Source organism: Molothrus ater, chromosome 20 (assembly GCF_012460135.2).
Source record: "Molothrus ater isolate BHLD 08-10-18 breed brown headed cowbird chromosome 20, BPBGC_Mater_1.1, whole genome shotgun sequence".
Classification (NCBI taxonomy): Eukaryota; Metazoa; Chordata; class Aves; order Passeriformes; family Icteridae; genus Molothrus; species Molothrus ater.
Window position 1 is genome coordinate 10394699 of NC_050497.2, and position 14572 is coordinate 10409270.

General features: G+C 41.8%; 1 protein-coding gene across 4 annotated transcripts in view; it reads right to left on the bottom strand.

Annotated features, from left to right (window-relative positions):
• DENND1A (DENN domain containing 1A) overlaps positions 1–11904 on the bottom strand; it is a 152960-nt gene extending 141056 nt beyond the window's left edge. For 2 of the 4 annotated variants that reach the window (XM_036393848.2, XM_054516914.1), the window contains exons 1-2: positions 11764–11903; positions 5967–6037 (exon numbers count right to left, since the gene is read on the bottom strand). In XM_036393848.2, the coding sequence (XP_036249741.1) occupies positions 5967–6037; positions 11764–11780 (88 nt within the window). In that variant the 5' untranslated portion in view covers positions 11781–11903. Of the gene's footprint in view, positions 1–5966; positions 6038–11763 lie in introns of all 4 variants that reach the window. The other 2 variants (XM_054516915.1, XM_036393847.2) reach the window with 2 other exon arrangements.
• Positions 11905–14572: the final 2668 nt, after the last annotated feature.

Below are 14572 nucleotides of genomic sequence, written 5' to 3' on the forward strand. Positions count from 1 at the left end.
CTCACACTTTGTCCATGCGGTCGCGTTTAGGCTTCTAACTTACCATGGATTTTTAAAAAACACTCAGAAAGAAATCCTTTAGCTGTACTAAACCATTTCAGCTTTTTCCTTGAACACACAGCAAGAATTTATGCTACACTCACAAAAAGATGAAAGATGAGGTCCTTGGAGAGAAAGGCCTTTTGGCACACTACATGGTAAAGCTACAGATTTGACATACTTTTCTAATGTCTGCTTTGGCAAGAACACAAAAACCCCACACAAAAGCATGGTACGTCCTCCCAGACAGGGGTGTAGGGGGTGTTTTACTCTTGTGAGCATTTACTTTCAAATGCTCTCACTTCAGAGACTATTTTGATCGGTTACTTTAGACTAACAAATTCTCTTTTGCTATATGAACAGTTTGACAGTCAGACTACAATTCTCCTCACAGCCCTTTCTAACAAGAGAGAATCTTTGGCTGAAGTCCAGCAACAGCCTTAAATTTGTCACATCCTATTTTTGATGAATGATCTGCAGCAGTTTTAAGATCATAAAGTGCTTTGAAAGTTAAAAGAAAAATTTCACAAGTAGTAAGCTTTCACTTTCTTTATGAAGGTATTTAAACTAAATTTGCTAGGAGATCCTTTCTACTTCTGCATCTCAAAAAACCAGCACAAAACAATCTCCTGGCTGAGATTAAACACATAGGAAAGAGTTGCAATGCAATTCTCTACAATGTGTCAATAGCATAGAACTGGATATCTAGGAGTGCTTAAGTGAGCTTAAGCAGTTGTCCTCTGTAAAAGAAACAATAAAAGTTCTTTGTAATTTACTACCTCAGCTTCTGTGAAGTTTCAGTATTATGAAATGCCCCAACAAATACAAAAGTCACAATCTTATAAAAATGCTCTTTTCCTTCCTTTACACAGAGATTAAAAATAGGAAAAGAAATCCAGTAAAATAGCTGCATTTCATAAAAAAGCTTTTAATTATCTACATCATGTAACAATTCCAATGCATGACAGAAGATCATGCACCAGAGACACAAAACTTAGCAGTTTTACTTTGAGCCAATATTTTCCCTAAAATATTTCATTTTTACAACAAAACCATGGCTATTTTTCCCTCTTTTTCTGAAAGTGAATGTGTGGGAGCTGGTGAGAAGCATTAGAATTGCAAAGTTCCTATGCTTGACATACTTATACCTGACACACACAACACAGATTTCTCACTAGCCAAATTCCATGTACTGTCACTGTAAAAACACAAGCTCAGTTCTAGTTTGCAGCTTCTCACTTTTGGTGAGGAGGCTCCAGAGCAAAGCATCCCTACAAAGAGGAAGTCAGGGGAGAGAAGGCCTCTAAGGATGAACAAGGAGCTCCTGGACAAACTGAACACAACAGGCAACTTCCAGAGGGTGGAAGCAGGGAAACATGGCCTGGAGGGAATGCAGAGGAACTGCTTGAACAGCCAGGCATCAAGTTAGGAAAGCTAAAGCCCTGCCAGAAGTAAATCTGGCCAAGGACACCAAGAAAAGCTTTTATAGGTACATTGGTAATAAAAGAAAGAACAGGACAAATACATGTCCTCTCAGAAAGAGGAATTACCAGCTTCCATTGAAACACCAATCATTAGGCAAAAAAATGGTTTGGTGCTGTCTTCTCCTAAGGAAATATATTTTTAATTAGAATTACTAATCTTCATGTGGCCAGTCAGAGTTGAAGCTATCCTGCTTCACAATTCTCAAAAAAAAAAGACATCACATTTACTTAAGTAGGAAAAATCTGTAAGTTTCCAAGTAAGACTTGTGAATTCAACAAAGAAAAGCACAAAAAACACCTTTAAATACAACCAAATGCTGGAATTGTATAATCTACCAAAGATTTCATGTACCAAAAATACATAATGCTGAGCACAGATGATTATTATTTCTAAACAATCTTGAAGGGAAAGGACAGTGAGAGCACAGGAAGCTGATCATTTCCAGTCTCAATTCACACATTTCACTGTGGTTTAGCAAAGTTCTGCCTGGACTGGAATAGAACAATGTTTGCTTTTTCAACTTCTTTGGTTTCAATGGCATTTTTGTCTTTGTACCTTATTAAGTGTCAAGATCATCCCCAGATGATGCTGAAGCTTACACTTCTATGAATCAAATCTTGGGATCACAGGACAATTGAGGCAGGAAGGAACCTCGGGAGGGCTCTAGTCCAAACTCCTGCTCAAACAGAGGCCAGGTGTAAGGTCAGACTGGGTTCTTCATGGTTTTGAAGCAGTTTGGTCTTGAAAACCTCCAAGGATGGAGATGCACAACAGCTCTTGAGTGACCTGGTGTAATACTTGACTCCTCACGGTGAACAGGTTCCTCATATTCACTCAGAATGTCTCTTGATCCAGCCTGTCACTGCTCCTTGTCCCCCTGCCACGCATCACGTGGGAGCCTGGACACCCCACCACGATGGGTATTTACCTCCCAGGGAATACCCACATATATATACCCACATATATACCCCATATATACCCATATATACCCATATATACAGCCACATATATACCCATATATACACCCACATATATACCCACATATATACCCACATATATACCCATATATACACCCATATATACCCACATATAACCCCACATATACACCCATATATACACCCACATATACACCCAAATATACACCCACATATACACCCATATATACACCCATATACACCCATAATATACACCCATAATATACACCCATATATACACCCAAATATACACCCACATATACACCCACATATACCCCCATATATACACCCATATATACACCCATATATACACCCATATATACACCCACATATACCCATATATACACCCATAATATACACCCACATATACACCCATATATACCCACATATACACCCATAATATACACCCATGTATACACCCATATATACACCCATATATACACCCACATATACACCCACATATACACCCATATATACCCCCATATATACCCCCATAATATACACCCATATATACCCCATATATACACCCATATATACACCCATATATACCCCCATAATATACACCCATATACACCCATATATACACCCATATATACACCCACATATACACCCATAATATACACCCACATATACACCCATATATACACCCATATATACACCCATATATACCCACATATACACCCATAATATACACCCATATATACACCCATATATACCCCCATATATACACCCACATATACACCCATATATACCCACATATACACCCATATATACACCCATATATACACCCATATATACCCCCATATATACACCCATATATACACCCACATATACACCCATATATACACCCATATATACACCCATATATACCCACATATACACCCATAATATACACCCATATATACACCCATATATACCCCCATATATACCCCCATATATACACCCACATATACACCCATATATATACCCATATATACACCCACATATACACCCATATATACACCCATATATACACCCATAAATACACCCACAGCAGGGAATGCTGCTGCTCAGCTTCCCTGGAGCCTCCTCCAGGCTGCACCAGCCCTGCACTCCTGTCTCCTCACCCTGAAGTGCTTCAGCTCACTCACCACCTCTGCAGCCCTCCATTGAACTTGGGCTGGTTTATCAGTGGCTTTTGTGGAATCCAGAACTGATTTTTCTGCTCTGCAGTTGACTGTGAACTTTGAAATACATTAAAGCTTAAAATTCCAGTTGATACTTCACAGTCACATGGAAACATCCTTTGCTACTTTCTCACTCTCCCAGTTTGCTCTCCCATCCCACCACGGCTGGGGGAGCGGGTGGCTGCGTGGGGCTGAACTGCCAGCTGGGGTTAATGCATGACAGCTACATTAATTCTTGAACAACAAAATGAAGGCAAGTTTAACCATCCCACAAGGCAGACAATGCCCCACTCTAGAGCAGTTACAGATTTGGAGTAATTCTTTCTCCTCAAGACCAAGTCAGAGGACTGGTACAGAATTAAGAGCATTTTAAGTATCAACAGCACTATTATACTAGACACAAACTTCAAAAACAGCTGCCTCAGTTAATTTTGGGAGCAATTAAATGGGGAGATATAGTTTCAATCCTGCCTGACAATTTGCTTCTTACACAACTTTTATGCATTTTACTTTTCTCAACAGTAGCTGCTCCTTGCCATATATAACATACATTCTCCAACTGCAAAAAAAAAGAAAAGTTAATCTGTATTCTTAGGGTTTTGGCCTGGAACAGACAGCCAAAAGTGACACCGACTACATGGAGGTTTCTAGGTGTGTGTTTCTGGAATGGTGATTTGCCTGGGATACAGTATACAGCTGACACTGAACAACACAACTTTCATTCAGAACAGAAGGACAAAAGATTTGGGTATACACAAATCTAAGGCTTCTGAGAATAAAGAACACCTCTTAATTATAAAAAAATCGGTGGGGAAAAATCTCCTAAAAGATTCTTCAGAGAGAGTAACTTCAGAATATACGGCTAATAAAAACAATTATTAAAATTGTTTTTTTACTCTCTAAAAAGAATTTCTGAAGATTTTGCACCTACAAGTGAATACAACAAACCTAAAAACACAACTAAGTGAAACTCCCACAGAATCAGTTGGTTTATAGAACAAAATGTATACTAAATTCTCCAATTAAAAACCTGTAAAGTAGTTTCCGTGCTTTTTAACCCACCTTCCCACAGCAGGGAATTAATCCCTCCAGGGGGATGCAAACAAACTTCAAAGAGAAGATTATACCCAGACACTAGTACTGTACAATGTAATGTTTATGGTCAAATTTGTTCAGATTTTCTGGCACTAGAATCCAGGTCAGATGTGCAGAAACAAAGACCAGTTATTAAAAGGGCTCCTGCAGTTACATCAAATAGTTGTGATGGCACAGAGCAGTAGGACAAGCCAAAACTGTATTCCAGCTACAACTCCTATGGAGGCTTTGGCAGGCAAGGAAGGAGTTGCAGCTATTTGACTTTCACAGACTGTAACAAATACAGATATAAAAGGAGGTAAGTGGCTTTCCAGTCAATAAAATAGAAAAATCCTTTCTATTGGTTCATTACACCATATCTACCACACACACGTGATTGTTTAATTAATACAAGACAAAAGAAATACGACTTCAGTACATGACTAATCACAATTATTTAATTTTTATGAACTTCCTTTTTGTGCCATTCTAGAGACTAGACCCTCATAACAGTACCTTGAACTAAATTTTGGCATTATGAATTTCAGCCTTTGCTTTTCCTGCTTATTTGTTCAAGTTCCTCAGGTGAGATGAAAGTGCAATCAAAAATTCCCAAATGTACTTACATGTTGGTTTCAGCAGTTATGGGACTTCTCTACCATAAACATAGGAATACTTATCAAAAATAATATTACAGAAGAATACTTGTGTAATTATGACTTGATAACAATGATAAAAACAGTTAACCCAATCACAAGCTGCATCCATGCCTAATTTCCAGATAAACTCATTCCATCAAAGGGAAAACTCTGGGAGCAAATAAAAATACTTCTGTAGGCAAGTAAGAAAGAGGAAGTAAAAACAAATGCCAAACAAGATGTTTTAAGAGTATTTTTTGGTTTAGAACTACCCTTTTTTACATGAGCAGCAAATACCAATCTTAAAAAGCACTTACTTTTCCAACCTAATCAAGAAAAGAGTTATTTCTATTTTAAAAGACAAAAAGAGACAAAACAGTCAAAGAAACCTGAAAATTATCCACAGTCAGGTACAGAAACATAAATTTCTAATTTTTAGTCCTAACTGTAAAAGATTCCACAGAACAAGTAATTAAGGTATTTTTGAAAGCTAGAACAGCATAATGTTAAATGCATTTCATTATCTCACAATACATGGTTCTTAAGAATAGTTGTAGCCAATAAAGAGGTAGAAAGAGTGCAGACAGTACCTTTCCCGATGCAGCTGACTCCTGAGTGAGTCACCTCTGCATACACCTCAAAGGTAGTTTCTGGATTTTGTCTGAAACAAAAGAAGGCAATTAGCACACTGAGAATTTGGTTGAAGTGCGCTTGCAGTGAGGCAGTCAGAAAGGGTTCTCAGCATGCACACAGCACAACACCAACGGAGAATCTCCAGTTCTTGTTTACAGCCTGGAATGATTTCTCATCAGACCTTTGCAAGGTGCTAAATACACTGATTTTTTCAGGAAAAAAAAAGGATTGGGGACTTTTCACCAAACTGAAAAGTCACATTGTCCAACACTGAACAAACAGCACCCAGATTGACATTTTCATTACTGTGACCCTTGGGTTCAACTTCATGACATCTATTTGCCCAGGAAAAGCGGGGAAAAGAAAAAGTACATGCAGTCAAGAGGAGGCAAAATCACTTTCTGCACACACTACTGAAAAACTGAAGAGGCTGTGTTTAAGATGAAGACAGTGCCCCCTTTTAATACCTGTCAAAATATTTCTACCTCTCTGCCAAAAAAAGGCCATGCTGGAGAATATTACAAATGCAGGAGGTTTGGTCTCATGAGACTCCAGTCTTAACTCCAGAAAATTGCCAGATGCATGGAAAGAGCTGTGACAGTCAAAAACCATACCAAAGTGAGCTAGATGATGCAAATTATGCTTGAGGAAAGAGATTTACTTTGCTCAAGAGTTATAAATACACCAGTAGTAAAAGTAAAAAGTTAATGATATTACTACAGAACAAACAAACAATTTAGTGTATATTTCCAGTTCTTACTAATTTAACTTTCTAAGTGATGCTCTGGAATTACATCTCATAATGAGTATGCAAAGGCAGCAGGTGATTATATATGAAAGAATATTTTGACTTAATTCTTGACTAACAATTTTAGCTACTCCAGATATTTTTTTAAGAGATTAAAAAGACTGTAATTCTGAAATAAGGATTGTGCAGGTCTGAACATGTGACACTTTATTCTTAGACTTTCTGGTTAAAATCAAGAATCAAAATTGCATAATTACTGTTCCAAATTTACAGCTGCTTGTAGAGTGATAATATTGTCTCCTATGTGTTAATGCAAACTAACATTAGAAAATTGCTGTGGTATAACTTACTTGTGAATTTTGTAACTTCCTTACAGCTAAGGACAAAAATAATGACAAAGCCCATAAATACATATACTAAAATTCCTAACTGAATGATAATTTAAAAACTAAACTCATCTTGCCCAACAATTCAAACCAAACATATAAGCATGTTGAGGAGTTCAGCTTAACTCTTCAGAGAATTTCTATTATTTTTAATCCTACTTTAACACCAAAAGGATTAAGGAAAACAGTTCTAACCGTGCCACAGGCCCACTTAGCCTAGCTCAAGTGGCCCTAAGCCAAACCCCACACCTATTTAAACTGACAGAAAAGCTACCACTGCTTTCAGTAGCACAGGATCACACTCCTCGGCTTTACAGAGCACCTCTCAGGAGCAACAATGGTTCACAACTCAATTAATGGTGATTTAATTTGCCACCAGTTCCCACCTGATTTGCCTTAAGTAGCTGTTTTTTCAGAAAACTACACTCATAAGTTATGAGAAATCCAAAGTCAGCTGTTATTGTGCAATATAAAAGCAAACTTGCACAATTCTCGCTGTGCTGCTCGAGTTGCAGCCCACAACCTGCAAACACTGGGGTTTAGCTCCATTCCTACAGCCACGCTGCGGGGTGAGGATGGAACCACACCCACAGAGCACCAGATATGCATTTTTCCTTTTATACACATTGCTGGGCAGCCTTATCATACCCTCCTTGTTTGTGTCTTTATTTTTAGCACCCTGTTTCCTTAATTAAAAGTTTATAAACTTTATATTTTTACAGCTAATGGTTAAAACAACAAACACCTTTTTAGTATTATGTTAGAACCCAAGTTCAAATTCTTAAGTGAAAGCACCGGGTAACACAGCTGGCAGGAGCACAGACTATATTCCAAACCTTTCAGACAAAAAGACATCACATTTTGTATTTTAATTTTCCATGACAAATATCCATTTATTTCTATGAACAGTGAAATTAAAGTAGCCTTCCCAAGTGAGAAATTCAGTATTAAAGGCTGCATTCAAGAACCAACACCTCAGTATGAGAATGAAGTCATTGTTGGATTGTGGATATTTTATAACTTTTCAGAGGCATTAAGGAAACAACTCACTATGAAACTTCATACAGTTTGCAAATACAGCATAAACAGGATCAGAAATGTGCATTCTGTAGCCCAGTGTCACCTGAGAGGTGCACAGAAACCCCAGCCCAGCAATCCTCCACAGCACAAGAGCCTTGAACACGCACCAAGCGCTCCCTCCTCCAAAAATCACTTACAGACCCATGGTCACTTACCAAGTGAACAATTAGATGCAATTTTAAAAATACATAGGACACAGAGGTACAAAGAGACATAGTACCTCACTTATTTGAGAAGTAGGTAATTTCAGAAGGAAATGCAATACTTCTCTGTAGACACTAACTTAGGAAGGGGTTGTATGAGAAAATAATACTTCTGTGATAAATGCTACTTGTATGAATTGCTTCAAATCTCTGATCTAGAAATAACATCTGTTTCAAAGCAATCCATATGAAATTCAATTTTACACTCAAATAAGATATTTCAAATAAGATATTTATGCACCTTTTATGATCAAAAAATGTAGTTTTTACCAAACTGTAAGAGATTTACTCAGAATAAAATTAAACCAAGCCCTTCTTTGAAGCTGGATGGCTGGAAGTACATACTTTACATATCTACAGCCTATTTCAATTCTGTCAGGAGCATTTTTGGTACACATAGGAAAATGCAATAGCACTTATGACAGAAAGTATTCTGCTGAAGAACTGAGGCATAAGAGTCTGACATTGCCTGATAATTAGTTGTCCTGTAACAAGATTTAGTTGCTCAACCCTTGCAGAAAGTAAATTATTAGCAGAAACCTGTAATCACTAATTCAATTCAGATACTATAACCATAGCCCTGACTAATTTCCATATATTTAACTTTTTTGCCTGGTATTCCCTAGGTAGATAATATTTCATCTTAGTACACAACAAATGTTCTGTTAAATCTCTGAAAGGTTTCTCAGATGTACACTTGGCATCTCTTGTGCCACCAGTGAAATAGAACCACCTCTGGAAAGGGACATGCCAACTGCTTCTACAGTGCAATGCCATTCTGCTGAATGGATTGATATTGACACATTCTTTAAAGTAAATAAATAAGAAAACCTTTGTTTGTAACCTGGAGTGCAGAGGCTCGGGAGCAGTGACAGCAGCAGGTTAACAAGGCTCCCGTGCTACCTCACCTGGCTGGCACAGAGTGCCTGGCACGTTCCCTGAGACATGCCCCAACAGAGGATTAACCCAGCACAACACTCAATTTAGCTTTTTTTTTGCCTGCAGCTATACAGAAGCCAAAAGCTTACAGGACTGCTGGCAACTCCTTGATTTCTTTCACTTCAGTCTGATGCAGCTCCTGATACTTTTCTCTAAGCAATCTTTCACTCAAATGACTCATGATTATACACCCATCAGAAATCTAACTGACAGATATGCCCAGGTTTCATGCAGAGTCTATCACAGTGCATGCACATTTAATATCCCTCAGAGTTATCAATCTACTGCAGGAAGCAAGGGACCAGACTGCTGGGTGTTTCCTGGGGCTCCAGCACACACGGTGGCACCCCTAAAGCAGATGTGCCTCACCCTACCCAGTTAACAAACAGTTCTCCCATTCACACTTCCAACCTGTCCCAATAAGGAAGTTACTTACCAACATTAAAGTCCTTGCTGGATTAAACATCCAGCTCGGAAAGGCAGACCAGAAAATGATTTTCTCTTAATCAGACAGGCTCTCTCACTCTATATATTTTAAGACTGTTTTGAAATTTTGTCCTTACACTACTCAGGCACAGTGTTCTGTCCAAAGTGGAAAAAAAAGCAGTTTATTAAGTGTTGCTCAAGGCAAAGTTGCTTAATCACCCAGTGGACAAAATGCTTTCTCACAAAGTCCAAGAAGAATGAAAAGCAATGTTTACCTGGGTTTATTACCTCTTTATTACCTCTGCTACTCTGGTGATTGGGAAAGACAAGTTCACACTGAAAGACTTAGCACAGAAAAAGTCCTAAACTCCACTGGCTGCACTAAGTATTTCTAACAGCCACATCTCCCTGACACCAGTGTCTATTGGAGCACCTCACCTGCCTGATAACATCCTCATTTAGCAAAGTCTACTCAAAGCCACTGAAGTCCAATCAGCAACCACACAGCCAAAGATGGCAAACACAGCCTGTGGATTCAGTGTGCACCACAAAACAAACTGCACTTAAAGTAAGCATCAACGCCTTAAAAGATTTAAGATAAGATCATCATAACAAGTAATTTTGGATCATAATCTTGAAGTGATCCAAGCAAGGGTGACTGCAGCAGGGTCTGAAGGTGCAAGTCAGAGATACAGTCTGCTCTGCTGCCGAAATATGTACAGTTTTCAATTCTACCTGTATTTGACTGTAAGAGTTTAACCAGTTTCTCAGGCTTTCGTTTCTCTGCAGCAACAGTTGAGAACACATACTCCAAAAAGGTGCAAAACTCATGCCCACAGTATGCTTAAGGAAGGAAGAAAGGTTAATTCCTTTCTGGAACCAACCAATTGCCACAGTGCTATCATTACAAACACTCATTATCCGCTTACATTTTCCTAAAACGCCTGGCTGAAGAGACGTGTTTTCATCTATCCAGCCTATGGGCTTGGGAACATGAAGATGTGTCATCACACAAATTATGTCCCCTCCAGTCTTGTATTCAAGTTAAACAAAACAAGTGAAAAGTTAAAGCCCAATGTAAACCTGAACAACGCTGTGTTCAAGAAGGAAAGAAGTGCTCAACAGCACTTGCTGAATAAAACAGGATCTACCTGGGTCTCTCCACTCTGTAACCCTTTCACACACAGAGATGTCAGCACTCCCTGCTTGGCAATAACTTTATTACACCTCTACCCGTGTCCGAGGAACTGAATTTTCCTGGAATGGCACACGAACAAACTGAGACTTTTAAAGTGAATATACCAAACATACCAACAAGGCTTACCGATAAATCAACCACCAATTTTATGAAAATTTTAGAAAACCCCCAACATTGAGGGCATGGATCTGCAGGCCCAGCACATCAATCACTTGCATCACTCCTCTCCTTCCCCCAAACCCCTTTGCTAATGCACTTTGGCTATGTCCTAGCCAGACTGTAGTCCTTCCATCAGCACACTCTGGGCAAAGAAATTTGTACTCCCTCGACCCCTCCACACCCCCGAACAGGCGTCGGCTGTGCTGGCAATGAAGATGTTCCCAACCCAGCACCCCCGCCCGCCCTCAGGCCTGCACCGATAACATTGCACTGCGCTCCCCGCCCGGCCCGGAGAGCGGGAGGGGCAGCGGGCTCGGTGTGAGGCAGGGTCGGCTCTCGCCCCTCTCCTGGGGCAGGGCCGGAGGGTCCCGCCGGGGTCCCGCCCGGAGTTGGGGTCGGACGGCCCGTCCTGCCCGTCCCTCCGGCCGGCGGGGCAGGGAGCGCTCTCTTCCCTTCCTTCTCCCTCTCCTTCTCGCCCAAGCCGAGGCCCACGGGCTCGGCCGGGGTCCCGCCCGCGCGGCCTCACACGGAGCGGAGGGAGGGCGGAGAAGTCAGTCCCCTTCTCGCTCTCCCGAGGGCCTGAAGCGGGGCTGGAGAGCTGCGGAGGGCACTCACTTGATCCTGGATCCCATGGTCTCCGGGGGGCCGCATAGACCCGGGGCGGAGCGAGACACGGGCGGGGGCCGCAGGGCCGCGCTCTGTCCGCCGCTCGCCCCTCACTCCATCCCGGCCCGCGCCGCGGCGCCCCGGCCGAGTCACAGCGCGGAGGTTGCCGGGAGCTGTAGTGCGGCGGGGCCCGGGGCGGGCGATGTGTCCCTGTCTGGGGCAACCGTCAGGGAAAGGACCGGGCTCTGCTCGTGGTGCCGTGCCACAGGAAAACCGGCAACGGGCAGGAACTGATGCACAGCAAGTTCCACCCGAAAACGAGGCAGAATTTCTTCGCTGCGCGAGTGCCCGAGCACTGGAACAGATTGTCCCGAGAGGATGTGGAGTCTCCCTCACGGGGAATATTCCAGAACCGTCAGGACACAATCCTGTACCATGTGTTCTCATGACTGTCTGGACAGGGAGGTTGGACCAGATGCCCCAAAAAGTGCCTTCCTACCCGACCTATCCTGTGTCTCTGTGACTGCGGCCGGGAGCGCCGGGGGTCGGCAATGGCAATGCGGAGTGGCCTTGCTTCCCTCAGGGAGATTCAGGAGGGAACCCCGCGGCGGGACGGGCCCCGCTCCCCTCAGGGAGATTATTCAGGAGGGAACCCCGCGGCGGGACGGGCCCCGCTCCCCTCAGGGGGATTATTCAGGAGGGAGCCCCGCGGCGGGACGGGCCCCGCTTCCCTCAGGGAGATTCAGGCAGGACCGGCGGCGCTCCTTTCTGGCCTCCTCAGCTGCCCCGCCGCGTTTAGCAGCTGAAGAGTGGCCTGGAGTGACACGGAACAGCAGGGCCAGGCCGGGACTGACGGGGCCAAACCGCGTCACTGCTTGATCCCGAGCCCTGAATATCCACTGATATCCAGGCCAGATGAGGAGCAGGACTGCCCATCTTGAAAACCCCCGTGCAGAGGGGAGCCGTCCCCATGGGCACAGGCCGGAGTCGCAGGCAGGAACAGGTATTCGATGTCCAGGGATTGCAGAAGTCAAAGGAAAGAGGCAAAGGGAGGGGCTGGGAGAGGTGCCTGACAGAGCTGTGACAGAACATTGTGCACTGTGGGCACGGAGACCAAAGCGGCTGAAGAGACGGTAAAACATGACTAGAGAGAACCTCAAGGCCAAGCAAGGTCATAAAGGGGACTGGAGATTTCTCAGAAATGGAATGCGGTCCGCTGAAAACATGTCTTACGTTGACTCAGAAATTGCAGACAGACAGCTTTTGAAATGTGCTGTGTTGGAGTTGGCAAACAGGAACAAACAGGTACCCAACTCTTTCATTAAACATGATTTACAGGAAGTTTTCAGGAAGGTTTGGAGGATTTCTAGTATAAAGTAGAAATTTTTAACTTTATTTAGAGTTGAGGATGATCTACAGTGAGGAATGAAAGAATTTAAAATTTGTCTTTAAAAGGCATCTAAAGTGCAAATAATTGTGGACACCAAGTGCTTGGCTGAAGAACTTAGCTAGAAAGATGGGAGAGAATATATCCCATCTGAGATCCTTTAATATCCCATTTGCTCCCCAGAGAGCCTGGGTAGGAAAAATCATACCACCCTCATTCAAATAATAAATTTAAAACTTGTTAAACGCTATGCAAAAAGTCCTGGAAGATTTATTCACAGTTACAGTAAGTAAAAGACGTGTTTGGGGAGATGAGGAGGAGTGTTTCTGGTGCTAATTTGAGTACTTGAGATGAGGTGCTTCCACCACAGGTTCCACCCACAGCCTCTGCCACAGCAGCCATGTGTAAGCTCAGAGCTCAGCGCTGAGCCCTGCCCTGTTCTGTGCTGTGATAGACCTGTCCCCAGCCCCGAGTCGTTGTTTGATCTGTAGTGCTGTTCCCTGTCTCCTTCAGTCATTCCCATATCCATGTAAATTAGCTTTGTAACCAAAATTACTGTGTTCAGACAGGATATTCTAACCCTTTAAACAGTGCACTAAGGGTTGCACATATAACCATCAAATGGTGGTGAGTTTACAGAAATATTGTTAAAATCGGTTGCAAAAGCAAAAAAACCCTATGGTCAGTAATGAGTTAAAAAATAAGGAAGCTGGTAAACACAATGCTGATGCGGTGTAAAATAACAATGTGGAAAACCCTCAGCATTTTAGGAATGATTAACAGAATTTCTTACATTTCATCACTCTTACATTTCATCACGTGTTCCTTTTTGGATGACATTAAATTTAAGAGGCAGAGCTACTCACAATTTTAGTTTTGGTCTGTTTTGTGTATTGAGCTTTTTAAAGATTTAAAGGTAAACTTATTAATGTGAACAGATGTAGTAAATATTTAATGGGTACATGTGTGTGAGAGTAGTAGACTGGTTTATATTTCATTGTTTTTAAACTGGACATACTAAGGAATAAAAGGCTGGGTGGTTCAAATGAACAATTTACACCCTCTGCCAGAGAAGGTGAGTGGTTGGGAAGGACACATTCAGCCCAGTTTGGGGAAAACAAGATATAAAAGGTGGATTCTGTGAACTGGACTGGATAACTGAGGTGGTGGATGAACTGATAGTGGGTTGGTACTATCAAATGTCAGGAAAAATAGAGTTTGGCAACTTCATTTAATTGTGTCGTGGTGAAATATCTATTTTGTAGGTTACTGATTTGTAATGAGCATATTTTCCTACCCCAGGGAAGAATTATAACGGCAGCCTCATGTTGGTGTCTGTCCATCAACAGTTTCTCAACCAGGGTCTCGTGCAGACCTTTTGAGCAGGAGATATTACACTCACATGGGCCATGCCATAAGCATGAGATAATA